At 45.8% G+C, this 14971-nt stretch overlaps 2 protein-coding genes across 3 annotated transcripts in view; both read left to right on the top strand.

The window, feature by feature from the left end:
- LOC142498012 (uncharacterized) overlaps positions 1-2431 on the top strand; it is a 21596-nt gene extending 19165 nt beyond the window's left edge. Inside the window, exon 4 of the mRNA XM_075606522.1 lies at positions 2423-2431. Coding sequence (XP_075462637.1) covers positions 2423-2431 — 9 coding nt within the window. The remainder of the gene's footprint in view (positions 1-2422) is intronic.
- DISP3 (dispatched RND transporter family member 3) overlaps positions 1-14971 on the top strand; it is a 131937-nt gene that overhangs the window by 47540 nt on the left and 69426 nt on the right. The window contains exon 2 of one of the 2 annotated variants that reach the window (XM_075603479.1): positions 13875-14799. In XM_075603479.1, the coding sequence (XP_075459594.1) occupies positions 13878-14799 (922 nt within the window). In that variant the 5' untranslated portion in view covers positions 13875-13877. Of the gene's footprint in view, positions 1-13871; positions 14800-14971 lie in introns of both variants that reach the window. The other variant, XM_075603478.1, reaches the window with a different exon arrangement.

The following is a 14971-nucleotide window of genomic DNA, read 5'->3' as shown; positions in this document are numbered from 1 at the left end:
AAGCGGGAAGTGGCGCAGGAAGCCGGGAAAACACCCACTACCATCACCCGTCCCACGCTGGTATCGCGGGAAGCCGGGGTAAGCGGGGACACCCCCCACTACCATCACCCGCCCCGCGCTGGTATCGCGGGAAACCGGGGTAAGCGGGGAACACCCCACTACCATCACCCGCCCCGCGCGGGGACCGGGGAAAGCTGGAAGTGGTGCGGGAAGCTGGGGGGAATAAGGGGCGGACACCTCCGCCCCGCGCGGATAAGCGGGGGCCGGGGAGAGAAGGCGGAACACCCTCGCTACCATCTCCAGCCACGCGCGGGTATTGGTGGGGGGGGGGAAGCGGGGAGTAAGGGGGAACTGCAGGAGGTAGGGAAGGAGCAGAGGGGGGGATGGAGGATTGGAGAGTACTTACTCTAGTACTCTCCAACAGATCTCTGGCCAGAAAAAATGGCCGCTCATTGGGGGCTGGCTCATATAGAGCCTGGCCGCGCCCACAAAGCCTGGGAGCACGCGCCAATCAGCTGTCAGGTAGGGAGTTATTTATTTATTTATTTTTTCAGCGCGAGCAGGGAAAATTCAGCATGAGCGGGGAAATTTAAAAAAACAAGCACGTGTTCTGCTTGGGCCAATATTTACTCGCCCGGGGGTTAAATCCACCCGCCCCGGGCGTGTAAATGTATAGGATTGTCGAACACTGCACATACACACCCAGAGAGGTAATACCGGTATACACATACACTCCTAGAGAGGTAATACGGTATACACATACACGCCCGGATAGGTAATACCAGTATACACATACACGCCCAGAGAGGTAATACCGGTATACACATACACACCCAGAGAGGTAATACTGATATACACATACACTCCCAGAGAGGTAATACCGGTATACACATACACTCCCAGAGAGGTAATACCGGTATACACATACACACCCAGAGAGGTAATACCGGTATACACATACACACCCAGAGAGGTAATACCGGTATATACATACACTCCCAGAGAGGTAATACCGGTATATACATACACTCCCAGAGAGGTAATACCGGTATATACATACACTCCCAGAGAGGTAATACCGGTATACACATACACACCCAGAGAGGTAATACCGGTATACACATACACACCCAGAGAGGTAATACCGGTATATACATACACTCCCAGAGAGGTAATACCGGTATATACATACACACCCAGAGAGGTAATACCGGTATATACATACACTCCCAGAGAGGTAATACCGGTATACACATACACACCCAGAGAGGTAATACCGGTATACACATACACACCCAGAGAGGTAATACCGGTATATACATACACTCCCAGAGAGGTAATACGGTATACACATACACGCCCGGATAGGTAATACCGGTATACACATACACCCCCAGTGAGGTAATACCAGTATACACATACACGCCAAGAGAGGTAATACCGGTATACACATACACACCCAGAGAGGTAATACCGGTATACACGTACACGCCCAGAGAGGTAATACCGGTATACACGTACACGCCCAGAGAGGTAATACCGGTATACACATACACACCCAGAGAAGTAATGCCGGTATACACGTACACGCCCAGAGAGGTAATACCGGTATACACATACACACCCAGAGAGGTAATACCGGTATATACATACACACCCAGAGAGGTAATACTGGACACGTACATGTCCAGTATTAGATTTAACTTTTTACTGGACAAAGTGTCCAAATACAGGACAGTCTGGTTCAATACTAGGCACCTGGCAACCCTACCTGCCGGTACGATGTACCTGCAACTGTTTCTCTTACCTGCTCCTCATCTTCAGCATCTTCTCCTCCTGACGTCGTGTCGCCATGATAACGCTGTGTCATATGACGTCACATGACCAAATGAGGAACAGGAGGAGGTAAGAAGCTGGGTACCGACACCTAATCTTTTTTTTTTTACAAACAAATATGTTTAACTATATAATTTGTCCTATTGAATGCAACACTGGGGCTTTTTGTCTTTCATTATAACGCAAGAGGTCACAATCTCAGTATCACTATTTATTGATACAAATATATACGGTGTTGTGGGTTTGGGTTCTGAGATTGCAGGGGTCGTGTGTGTTTGACCTGCAACTACGTCGACCCTGACTAAAAAATGAAAAGGGTAAATGTATGGAGGAACGTAAACCTGGAATTTAAATGGTGTTGCATGTATTAGCATAAATTAACGAGAACGTATTCACGGAGGAGTATTGTGAGCGCGGGATGATCAGAAGATGTGTGAAAGTAACATGTTAATAGAAGGCAGAGCAGTGCCAGTATTGTTGGTTACCATAATGGGTCATACATTTAGTGTTCTCTCATTCAGTCCATTATTTAAAAAAATCTAGGTGGTAAATGGATTTTGTAGCTCTAATGTCCTTTCCCTTTCAGTTCGTCTAGGAGTGGTTATAGTAATAAGTCACAGAATAAACATCCTGGTTTGCAGATATGCAGTGCATTTAGTGTGTGCTGACAGTAGGGACATGATAAACAGGTGGATATTTATTTTATTTATTTATAAAATGTTTTACCAGGAAGTAATACATTGAGAGTTACCTCTCGCTTTCAAGTATGTCCTGGGCATAGAGTTAAGATGACAAATAATACATGGTTACAAATTGAGTTACATAAGTGAACAGGGTATACATTATATACAAGACATTGCATGCACAGTAAGAAATAATATATGTTATAGGCGTATGTAACAGTTACAGACAAGATTAAAATGTGAGACAGCTTTAGACTGGGGGTGGCTGTGAGAGTCTCCGGTAGATTGTTCCAGTTTTGGGGTGCACGGTAAGAGAAGGAGGAGCGGCCGGATACTTTGTTGAACCTTGGGACCATGAACAGTCTTTTGGAGTCAGATCTCAGATGATAAGTGCTGCATGTGGTAGGGGTGAGGAGCTTGTTCAGATAGGCGATTAGCTTGCCCAGAAAGTATTTGAAGGCAAGACAAGAAAGATGAACTTTGCACCTAGACTCAAGTGATGACCAATCTAGTTCTTTGAGCATTTCACAGTGATGCGTGTTGTAGTTGCATTGGAGAACAAAACGGCATATTGAATTGTAGATGGTATCACGTTTGCTAAGGTGCGTTTGGGGTCCTGAGCCGTATAATATGTCCACATAGTCCATATTTGGCATTTGCATCTGCTGAGCGATACGCTTTCTGACCAGCAGACTTAGGGAGGATTTGTTCCTGTAAAGTACACCTAGTTTGGCATAGGTTTTGGATGTCAGGGTATCAATGTGCAACCCAAATGTTAAATGGGAGTTAAGCCATATACCCAAGTATTTAAAACTAGTAACAGGAGTTAGGGTGGTGTTAGCGTTGGTTCTGATCTTGAGCTCAGACACTGGAAGCTTTAGGAATTTAGCCTTGGTCCAAAATACCATTGTTACAGTCTTGTCAGTGTTTAAAAACAGTTTGTTTTGGGATATCCATTTTTCAAGTCTCAAAAAGTCAGATTGAAGTCTGTGTTCAAGGTCGGAGAGGCTACGGCTGTGTGCATATAAGATTATGTTATCTGCATACATGTATATTGAAGTTCTCTTACAAGCTGTGGGAAGATCATTGATGAACACTGAGAAGAGTAGGGGCCCCAGAACAGAGCCTTGGGGGACGCCACTGGTGATATCCAGGGGGTTGGAGTTTGAGCCTGAGATAGACACATGTTGGGATCTATCTGATAGGTAGGAATGAAACCAGTTTAAAGCATGCTTCCCTATTCCAGAGCACTGGAGTTTGTTAAGCAAGATAACATGATCAGCAGTATCAAAAGCCTTTGCAAAATCTAGGAATATTGCACCAGTGAGTTTTCCCAGTTCCATTCCACACTGGATCTCATTGCAAACTTTTAGCAGGGTAGTTACTGTGGAGTGTGTGGGGCGAAAGACAGATTGGAATTGGCTAGGGAAATTTGTCTTGGTATACTGTAGTAATTGCTTAATTGGGAGTGAACACATTTTTCCATGACTTTGGATAGTATTAGGAGAAAAGAGATTGGCCTGTAGTTTGAAACAGTGGTTTTTGTCCCCACTTTTGATGATTGGGACAACCCTGGCAGTTTTCCAGGTCTTAGGGATATGGCCTACAGACAGGATAGAGTTCACTATGGAAGCGATTGGTTTGGCAATGGCTGGGGCACCAAGTCTTAGGAACTTAGATTGCAGTAAGTCAGATCCACATTGGCTGCTTAGTTTTAATTTGAGGATACTGAGACAAATTGAAAATTATGGGCAGTGTTGGTAGGGGGTGGGGCTTTAGGGGTACTCTCAGAATGAGGTTCATGTTTGTGGTTTGGTTGCGTTTCACTAATTAGTTAGTAGCACACCCCACAAAGTAATCATTGAATCAGTGGGATTTGTCAGAGTAATATCCTCCTTAGTGATATTACATGGTTGTTGATGGTTAGGAGGCTGGAATATATTGTTGATAACCTTCCAGAAGTTACACTGGCGACACACTTTATTCGAGCTTGGCTAGTCCCACGAATTCGGGTATACCCGGGTGTATTGAGGTTTGTGACTGTTTTCTGCCCGAGTGCATTGAGGTATTTTCCAAGCAGGGATTGAAGCATTTTATTCCCGCTGGCTGCAATACTGCACAGTATATATATATATACTGCATTACAATTCATGAATTTATGCCATCTGGTAGACACGCGAAGCATTGCAGCCTATTAAATCCTAATCATTATCATTTAACAGATCAGCCGCCCGTCAGCCAGGCATGAACCCAGGCTGGGAAGGCAAATGCAACGGGGCTTGTCAGAGGTGAGGAGCGGCGCATTCCAGGTATCTGCCAGGTACATACCGGGTATTTGCTCGAATAAAGTGTGTCGGTGCAGTAGCTGGGTTTGATGTATTCTGGTGAAGATTGTCAGAGTAATATTGTGCTTTTGCATGCCTTGTTTGCCTTGTGCACATGTTCCGCAGGCATCTGTAGTGATTGAGATCCTTGGTAGTGCCAGTTACTTTGTAGCTTTTCCACAAGGCATCCCTGAAATGGTAGAGTACTATAAGATCAGTTGTGACCCACGGTAGGTGGGCCCACCATACTCTTATTCTGCATAGTGGAGCATGGGTAACGCAGAGTTTTAAGAACTCGGATTGAAAATAGTCGAGTGCAGAATCAGGGTCAGGAATTAAGTCGATTCTTTACCAAGTTAGTTGACACGGTGTGCTCACCACAAACTAGACGGGACCGCAAGGCCGAGGTGGGGATTTGATATAACACCAATCCACAGCCGCGAGGGCGCGTCTTGATTGTAGGTTGATCAGGGTAGCCGGGTCGGGGTTGGAGAGGTACGGATCATTGTGGGTACTTAGCCAAGGTCGGGGTTGAAGAGGTCCGGATCATAGTGGGGAAGCCAGAGGTGCGGAGAAAAGTAAAGCCGGGTTGGTACAAAGGGGACCACTGAAACAGAGCAGGGCAAGGTAGCAAGACACTGGGACAAGGCAAGGCACAAGAGAGGTGAACACAGGTAACTGGAACTATGCTCAGACGGCAGTGAATGGTGAGCTGGGAACATATAGGTGAGACTCACCAATGGGAAGTCAATCCCCAAGGGGGGTGGAGCGCAGGTGCGGCCTCCGCAGAAACAGTGATAGGCTGGGGGTTAGCTTGGCAGGTGAGGACGCTGGAACAGATTGCGAATTCTTGACACGGTGCTTGGGAGCGTCACTCGCAGATGACGCACGAAGCGATCCGGAGTCACTTCCCGCGATGCAGGGTACGCACATGCACGCCACACGGGTAGAGGGCTCCGCTCCAGCAGGGGAAGCCTTGCGTGAGGAGGCGCACGTGAGAGCGCGGGGTTCCAGGGAGCTGGCTCTGGGTGCCGGAGTGAGAGGTGAGTGCGTGCGCCGGCATCTTGCGGGAGCGTGCGGAGGTCTGCGCGGCTCCCGAGCCGTCACATTGGTAAGGTCAGCCAGAAACTGTTGTGGGTTAAAGTTTCTAAATGTTCTAGTGAGGAGAACTTTGAGGCTTGATTGGGGTGGGGTAATTTTCCTTACACAGTACACTATTGCATGGTCACTGAAAATATAGAAAGGATGCCAGAGGATTGGATTCTGCTGGGATTTGAGGAGAGAATCCAATCTAGCAAGGAATGGTTGTGAGATTTCAGGTATGTCCGTGTTGGGAAATGAGTTGCGATAGGTTAAGTGATTTGAGTTGTATCTGGATTTTGTGGTTTTTAGGGTCGATCCAATTGTAGTTGAAATCCCCTAGAACTAGCAGCTCACTTTTTTCATTCAGAGAGGAAATGGAGTCAAGAAACTGGGTGATATCAGTCAGGGATTGTAGAGGGGCTTTAGGGGGGCGGTAGCTGCCAGCGAGCAAGATGGGCTTAGAAAAGGGGAGGCAGATTTTGCCAACTAGGATTTCAAAAGAGGATGTGTTTGTGGGGCATGTTTAACAGTGTAAATTGTAAGGTGTCTGCAATATAAAATAACACCCCTCCTCCTCTCTTTGATCTATCTTTCCTTGAAATGGAGTATCCCTGAATGGCGATATTTGCATTGAGGGTTTTAGGGGTTAGTCATGTTTCTGTGAAAATGGTGGCATTGGGTTTATGCATAAGGCACCATGCCCTTAGTTTATCCAGTTTGGGCAGCCGGCTCCAGATATTTATATGGGCGACAGAAATACCTTTTTTGAATTTGAAGGGGGCATTCTCAGGGGTATGGGAAGGGGTTGAAATGGGAGGGCCTGGGTTAACTTCAATATCACCTGCTAAAGAGAGTAATAGTACGAGTAGAAATTTGAGTAGTTGTTTGCAATTTGTAAATTTGTGATGTTTGCCATTTGACTGTTGGGTGGTCGGTGTGCTGGTTTTCAGAGTTCTCCACCAAGATTCAGTAGATAGTGCAAGGCTTTTGAGTAATCCATGGTGTATGTTGATGTTGGGTGTGGGCCAGGAGGGAGGAATTTGTAGTGGATAGAGAGTGTAACATTTCCACGAGGCCACAAGAAAGAACAAAAATTGAGGTACATAGCAGGTTCATTACCACAGAGGTAGGTAATGTTGCATAAGGCTGTTGTGAGCCAAGTGGGTATGTGCAGACTAATCACACACTTGTGTAGAAGATGCAGTCCCCAGTCAACCTCTAGTCAAACTATAGTCTAACTATATATTCTCACTTAAAGATGATCACTTAAGATGCATCCGTTTAGATGCAAATGCCAACCCTGCAAATTCCTCCCTTAAACTGGTGTTACATTTATACATCTAAGCAGTCACATGACCCTCCCCCCCAATAAATCCGCCTGTTATAAATTGGACGATTAGCAGCACACAATTAAAACAACTTTTGCTATTCAAAACATACCAGAGATCAATAATAAAGGTAGGGATATACACTGTATCAAGAAGATGTAGTTTGCTCCATCATGCAGGGCAATGTGATAACTTGATACGTTAATGCAGCATGAAATTGACATCAAATTAGCATCAACATTATAACTCCCCCCTCCCTCTGCCTTACAACCTTTGATACTTAACCCCTGAAGACTCCTAGGCAGTGGGTATAGGGATTTTAAAAAGTAGAGGTGCTGTGTCCAATTTGTAAGATATTCAACATTTTGAAACACGGAGGCAAACTCTTTGGATGTTTTAAAAAGGTTTATACAATTGTAGCCCCGAGGTAAAATCACGATTTCTGGCCCCTCTCCGCGAGTGCCGTGGGGTCGCGGGTGCCGCCGGAGGCAGCGGTGGACCCGCCGGCACTTCGCGAGGGTGGGGGCCAGAGCAGGGAGCAGATCGGGACTGTGCGGCGCAGGCCGGTTGCCGGGGACGCGATCGGGCCGTTGCTAGGGCCGCGATCGCGTTGCCACCGGCTCGGCGGCTTGAGGAGAGGGCGCCGCCATTGCGCATAGGTTCGCGCATGCGCAAGGACCGGCAAGCTCAGGGAAGGCCCCAGACAGGTCGCGCATGCGCAGGAGGAACTCGGCGGCTAGAGGTAGATCGCGCGAGGGCAGGGAAGAGGAGAGTGAGGTTGCGGCGGCCATTGAGAGTTCGCGCATGCGCAGGGCTAGTGCGCACGCGGCCCCAATACATAGACAGCCCCCTGGGAACTACAATTCCCAGGAGGCTTAGGGAGACAGGCATCAGGTGCCTGAGTGTGGCCAATAGGGCTGGAGGAAGCTCAGCTCGGGAATATAGATACATTTCCCGGGCTTTGCAGAGGGAGTCAGGAAGAGGCAGAGGAAGGAGTAGGAAGGGTGTAGGGAGCGAGTGGCTCCTGCACCAGGTAAGGGTTCTCCTTAGGTCCCCAGGCAGGCCCCAATTCCCGGTAAGGGCAGGGGGTAACTGAAGAGGAACAGCCCTAGATAAGGAGGTTACCCTTAGGTGCGGAAGGTGCAGTTTGGCAGTGCCACAGCGGATAGGGCTGTGCGCACTGGCAAATAGGCACAGCGTGCGAGCAGTGGATTTGCTGCGGGTTCCAGTGAATGGTGTGTATCGTTCTGTGTGTGTTGCTGCATGTGCTGGGCGCAGTGTGTGCAGCGTGTGTGGATGTCTGCAGGCTGACAGTGTGAGCTGTGTGTCTGCTGCAGACTGTTAGCTAGTTAATAGCTAGTTGTTAGTGAGACAGATAGGACTGGGTAGCTAGGGGAAGGGGGGGCAGGTTATTGTTCCACAGGCCCTAGGAGTTTTCCCCAAGCCATCCCAGGTTGCGGTTCATCAGGGACAGGCCCTAGGTTAGGGTTACTGTCACTCTAGGAGTAGTTAGTGATAGGAAGGGATAGCGGCGGTTGCTGTTCCCGTGCGACGGTGGTGTTACCGAGAGACGGTTGAGTTCCCGTGGAGCGGTTGGACCCTCGTTGGGGTCCACGGAGAGAAGTACCTGGATAGGATCAGACGGACGTCTGACCCTTTTAGAAGTGTGTTGCGGTCCCAAGCATCGGAGTGCTCGGAAGGTACTTCAGTATTATAAGTGCACCAACTGGGCCCTAGCTTAATTTAGTGACTGCGCAGTCACCCACGACCTCCGTAGGAGTACGGGACATTGGGTGTGGGGGATCACAGGACACTGGGTGGGAACACCAGACATTGGGCTGAGGTGATGCGGATAGAGCATCAGGTTATGTTATGTTAATGGTAAGGGTTTCCCCAGGCTCCCAGCTAGCGGAGGCTCAGATCTCCTGGAGCCACAGGTGTTACGCAGTTACCAGTAGTCCTTTAGAGCAGGTGTGTTGAGGGGAAAGGAACCGGTTAGACCACGAGGGGCCAATGTGAGATTGGGTGGGTCGGCCAGTTCACAAAAAGGGCTACACAATATATACAATATATGTGGTAAAGGGATAGAAAGGATACATAAGTAAATTCTTCCTTTAAAAGAAAGTTGGACTAAACGTGCTTAAATAAGAAAATACTTGTACTGATTGCTTGTAAATAAGAGTAGTGGTACTCCATAACCCCTCGTATCATCACACTTAACACTCTTTTCAATATGTTGTTAAGCCGGCTTCCCCTTGCCGCGAAAGATATAGGCTCAATTCATTTGAATGGGGGTTAACTCTTCCTGAACAAGGGTAAGAAGACTTCACAACATATTGAGTTATCCCAGAGAAAACGTGCTTTACAAAAGCAACCTACATTACACTCCTTTTCACAATTTAAAAGCCCATATGATCTACTAAATTAAAAGCACTGATACATTCTCTGAGCCTACTACAATCCCAGAAATTAGACAAATTACAATATAAGATAATGGCTCTACTAATGCTATGAACATATTTAATTAAGGAAAAAAGTATTTACAATATTATGTATGTTTGAAATTAGATTGTAAATTGACATTTGTAAATTCATGACTGTAAGGATACTTCAAGTCATTTATCATATTCATGCAACTGCCAACATGACACATTATATAGTTAAATACGTACCTGTTTTTCTCCATACTGTAAGTGAGGGTCACATACTTAAATGGAGTTTGCAGACCACGTCAAGGTGTCCTCTCTTTTTTCTGAAGATCCTAACTATGGTTGCCAGGTGGCTTCTCCAAAAATACTGGACACAATGGTAATAGGTGCGACATGCTTGCCACACCCCTCCCCACTCTCTCCACTTCATGCTGTTTCCTCATCTCCCTGGCCCCACCCCCAAGGCACCTGACGCCTCTTCCTGATTGGCTGCATTATGCAGCAGTAGCCAATCTGGATGGAGGAAGCTTCCCGGCCGTATAGCAGCAGCCTAGGTCTCTCCCTGCTCAAGGAAATCCTACGGGCCCCCCAAGCCGGTCAGGTCACTATGTCAAGAGAGGTGATACCGGACACATACATGTCCAGTATTACCTCTAATCTTTAACTGGACAGAGTGTCCAAATACAGGACAGTCCAATACAACTTACAAGACAGTTAATACTGGGAACCTGGCATCCCTAGTCCTAACACTATCTCTGTGAATGTTTTCTTTACCTCTCTAATACAGGAAGAAGTCTTAATAGAAGGGTCACTCACTGAGTTGCATCTCAGGACCTGCTATTTAAAGGTGGACAGGGCGAGCTTGGAAATAGGGAGGAGGGGTCAAAAAACCCCAAACAACTGTTTACCAATTAAAATCTACAAACACACACACAACACCCCCTGTAAGATCATAATCCAGACACACCATATATATTTAAATATATTGATGTATGCAATCATTTTACAATGATTTGCCAAAATATAGTTGCAGCAAATTGTAAATTGAACTCTCTGAAGACTTCTGGAAGAATGTAACATTTTGATTTATATGTAATAGCCTGAGCCAATTAGAAAGCTAAATTCTGATCATTCTGTAAATGGGTACTTCAGTATTAGGTGATACATTTTTTATTTGGCCTAACAATTGATATTTTAAGCCTACAGTATCTTGTAAGATCATTCTGCTCAATGGAGCATTCTGATTGGACAGTTTCATAGACCTTTTTTATAGGGCATTTTATTTCTTTCATGCACGGAGTTCCTGGGTGGGACATGGGTGAAGCACGGCTACTAGCGGTACGTTTTACTAAATGATTAACCTGTGACAAACCAGTATCTGTGACTGTGCTGCAAGACACCTTCATATAGAATATAGAGTGTATCAGGGCCTGTTTGATATACTGTATGTCGCCTTTTTAGTTGTAATAGCCGGAAATTATCGGCACAAACTTTCTAATTTACATGTGAGAAACATTATCTCTCTCCAGGACCTGTGTTAAAGTAACTTGCAAAAAATTCTAATTCAAACCTGGTCACTAAAATACATCGTCAAAACAATTAGGTAAATATTTACTCAATTGTATTATTCCATAAGACACATTCTGGTAGGGTTGCCAGGTGTCCAGTATTGAACTGGACTGTTCTGTATTTCGACACACTGTTCAGTAAAAAAAATGAGGTGATACTAGACATGTTTGTGTCCGGTATTATGTCTCTGGCCTAATGATCTGACCGGCTTGGGAGGCCCTGGGATTTCCTAGAGCAGGGATACAGATAGGGGGCTGGGCGGCTTCCTCCGTCCTCATTGGCTGCATGTCTCAGCAGCAGCCAATCAGGAGGAGGTATCAGGAGCCTGAGGGTGGGGCCAAGGAGAGGAGGAAAGAACATGGAGAGCAGAGAGAGAGGTGTGGGCACCTTTCACCATTGTGTCCAGTAGTTTTGGAGAAGCCTCCTGGCGACCCTAATTCTGGTACTGGAAGACACCTTATGGCCCATTACTTGGTACTGCACCGACACACTTTATTCGAGCAAATACCCAGTATGTACCTGGCAGATACCTGGAATGCGCCGCTCCTCACCTCTGACAAGCCCCGTTGCGTTTGCCTTCCCAGCCTGGGTTCATGCCTGGCTGACGGGCGGCTGATCTGTTAAATGATAATGATTAGGATTTAATAGGCTGCAATGCTTCGCGTGTCTACCAGATGGCATAAATTCATGAATTGTAATGCAGTATATATATATATACTGTGCAGTATTGCAGCCAGCGGGAATAAAATGCTTCAATCCCTGCCTGGAAAATACCTCAATGCACTCGGGCAGAAAACAGTCACAAACCTCAATACACCCGGGTATACCCGAATTCGTGGGACTAGCCGAGCTCGAATAAAGTGTGTCGCCAGTGTAAATATGGGCCAAGGTATCTACTGGGGTCAGAAGGTGTCTTATGAAATAGCACTACCTAGTAAATATGGCGCTACAGTATATCGTTAATTTATTTTCCTGCAAATCCAGCTAGTTTATTCCCTAGTTCGCTAATCATGTAAAATTTGCTATTTTTTTTCCATGCAGACTGATAAAAATCTATATCTCTCTCGCTCTCTCTAAGCGAGTGGTGCGCAAACTGGGGGGCGCGCCCCCAGGGGGGCGGGAGCTTTGGGGGGGGCGCGGGGCGTTGCAAAGGCCCCGCTCTCTTCCCCCAGGCATTTAATGCTGGGGGATCGCGCGAGGCCTCTGCAACAAGGAAACTTACCTTGCTTCAGACGCGTTTCCATGGCAACGCGGTGTCAAATGAGGCTGCGGGTCATGGGACGTGACGTCGCCGGCATCAAATGGCGCCGCAGGTCACGTGACGTGAAGCGTCCCCGGAGCGTCATTTGACGCATGTGGAAGGTAGGAGATGGGGCGCGAGACCAGGGGAGGCCTGGCAAAAGTTTGCGCTCCCCTGCTCTAAGCAATGCAGGTCCTCTTGCCTTGAAGGGGTTAAGGGTCAGTGGAATCAGATGTAATATATTGACATGCTTTGGCTGAAATGGTTAATTTAGTCTCCCTTATGCAGTTCCCCTACTGTTCAAAGTGCTATTCTGACAGTAAGGGGGTGAGGTAAACTACATTACCAGTCATGCATGCAAATAATCATTGTTTTTCTGAGAGGATGTTTGTTTTTTTTGCAAGATGCAAGCTTTGTTTGATTTGTTCCGGTAACTGGATATAGAATTGCCAGGTGTCTGAAACAGCTTTGTTTTTCATCTTTCTATTTAATTATGGAGGTGCAAAATTCTTTGATATTCGCAAATCAGAAAGAAATCACAAGACATTCTTTATTTGCAGCTCTTTTTATGAAAATAGTGAAGTTCGCTACGCGTTTTAAGTCATTGTGCCAGGTCACATGGCCCTTTTGTACATGGCCATCTTTGCAAAATGATGGCAAAGTTGGCACAATACCATAGTGAAAATGTTGAAGCTATACACGTTTTCATGAATTTCCGAGAAATGTTAACTTTTGCAAAGAAATTATCAAGAAACGACAACATTTAAGAGAATGTAAAGATTTCACAGAGCAATTTTGAAGACATTTGCATAGTATTTATATGGTTAGATAAAGGGCTCGACTATGACACTTATATAGTGCAGAGTGAATGAGTATTTCGGCATTAGGCAATAGCTTTTTTTTTATTTGGACGAACAATTGCTATTAGAAGACAAGCGTTCTCGCTTTCCCTATTCCTCGGATCCGCGATACTCATTTACAGAGATTCCATGAGATTAACACTGATGTAAAACAAACAAAAACAAAAAAAGCTAGATTGCCATTTAAGGCAGGTGATGCAGAGAAAGAATAAACAGAGAGGGGTAATGCATTGATAATCTGAAAATATGATACAATTGCAGATCAGATTTTAAGAAAAATGCTTTATGTGTAGAAAGGCCTCTCTGCTTATAAATTGGCTTATATTTTGTACACTAAGTGTGCCTTTAAATGTAGAATACAGTATATCACACTGAAAAGCAGAAAATGAGCATCACAAAAATATACGTGATTATTAGGGAGAAGTAATTTTGCAGTTACATAGTTGATATGTTGAGGAGACTTGTTTAGCCCATAATGCAATTTCTCATGTGATATCATTTTTACTTCCATTTAAATAGAAGAACATGGACACAGATGACCCCCTGTTACAAGATGCTTGGTTTGATGAGGAGGAAGATGAGGTGACCTTTAGATCACCCATATGCAGGACCTGCCAATGGACTTCTAAGCCTTTAAGGGATGTAATGCCCACTTGTGGATTTTGGAACATAGTTGGCTGGACATTCACAAACCCATATTGTGCTGTCTTCATACTGGCCTTAGGATGTGCTGTACCAGTGGCCCTCTCAATTATTATGTTTGTTCATTATCCCACCCTTGATATTGACATCTCCTACAATGCATTTGAAATCCGGAACCATGAATCCTCTCAGCGCTTTGATGCACTCACACTTGCCCTGAAGTCCCAGTTTGGTACCTGGGGTCGGAACAGGAGAGACGTAGCAGACTTTACATCTGAAACTTTGCAGCGGTTAATCTTCGAGCAGCTGCAGCAGCTCCACCTAAATACCTCCCAGCAAGGCAGTGCCTTGAGGGTTAAACGCAGCCCTGCGCTCCACGATGCCGAGGAAAGAACTAACTTTACATCCTCTGAGACTTTGGCACCTTCGAGCTCTGCAGTTAATCAGACTCGTCACCCTCGGGGAGCCTCGAGGGGGGAATATACTGGTGCTTATGTGACCCCCAATACTCAGAGCCACGCTCACTGGCGCATTGAGCTTATATTCTTAGCTAGAGGCGATGCTGAGAATAATATATTTACAAAAGAGCGCCTGATGACCATTCACAGGATTGAGAGGAAGATCATGGATCACCCCCACTTCCGAGAGTTCTGTTGGAAACCACGTGAGATTTTGAAAGACCTCCCACTGGGATCCTACTCTTACTGCTCACCTCCCAGCTCCCTTCTAACGTATTTCTTCCCCACTGAAAAAGGGGGTAAAATCTACTATGATGGAATGGGACAGGACTTGGCAGATGTACACGGTATGTTTCACTAATAGCATAAACACAGTTAAAATTAGAATCATTTTAATTGTATATGGCACTAAGTACACAATTTTGCACAGACTTCAAAGCAGCAGCCACCTGTAATGTATTTTATTTGTAACTGAAAGCAGCAGCCCTCCCTAAATTCTACACTCGAGAGATCAGCTAT

Source organism: Ascaphus truei, chromosome 6 (assembly GCF_040206685.1).
Source record: "Ascaphus truei isolate aAscTru1 chromosome 6, aAscTru1.hap1, whole genome shotgun sequence".
Classification (NCBI taxonomy): Eukaryota; Metazoa; Chordata; class Amphibia; order Anura; family Ascaphidae; genus Ascaphus; species Ascaphus truei.
The sequence above is the reverse complement of the archived record's forward strand: the minus strand, read 5'-3'. Positions and strand labels throughout refer to the sequence as shown.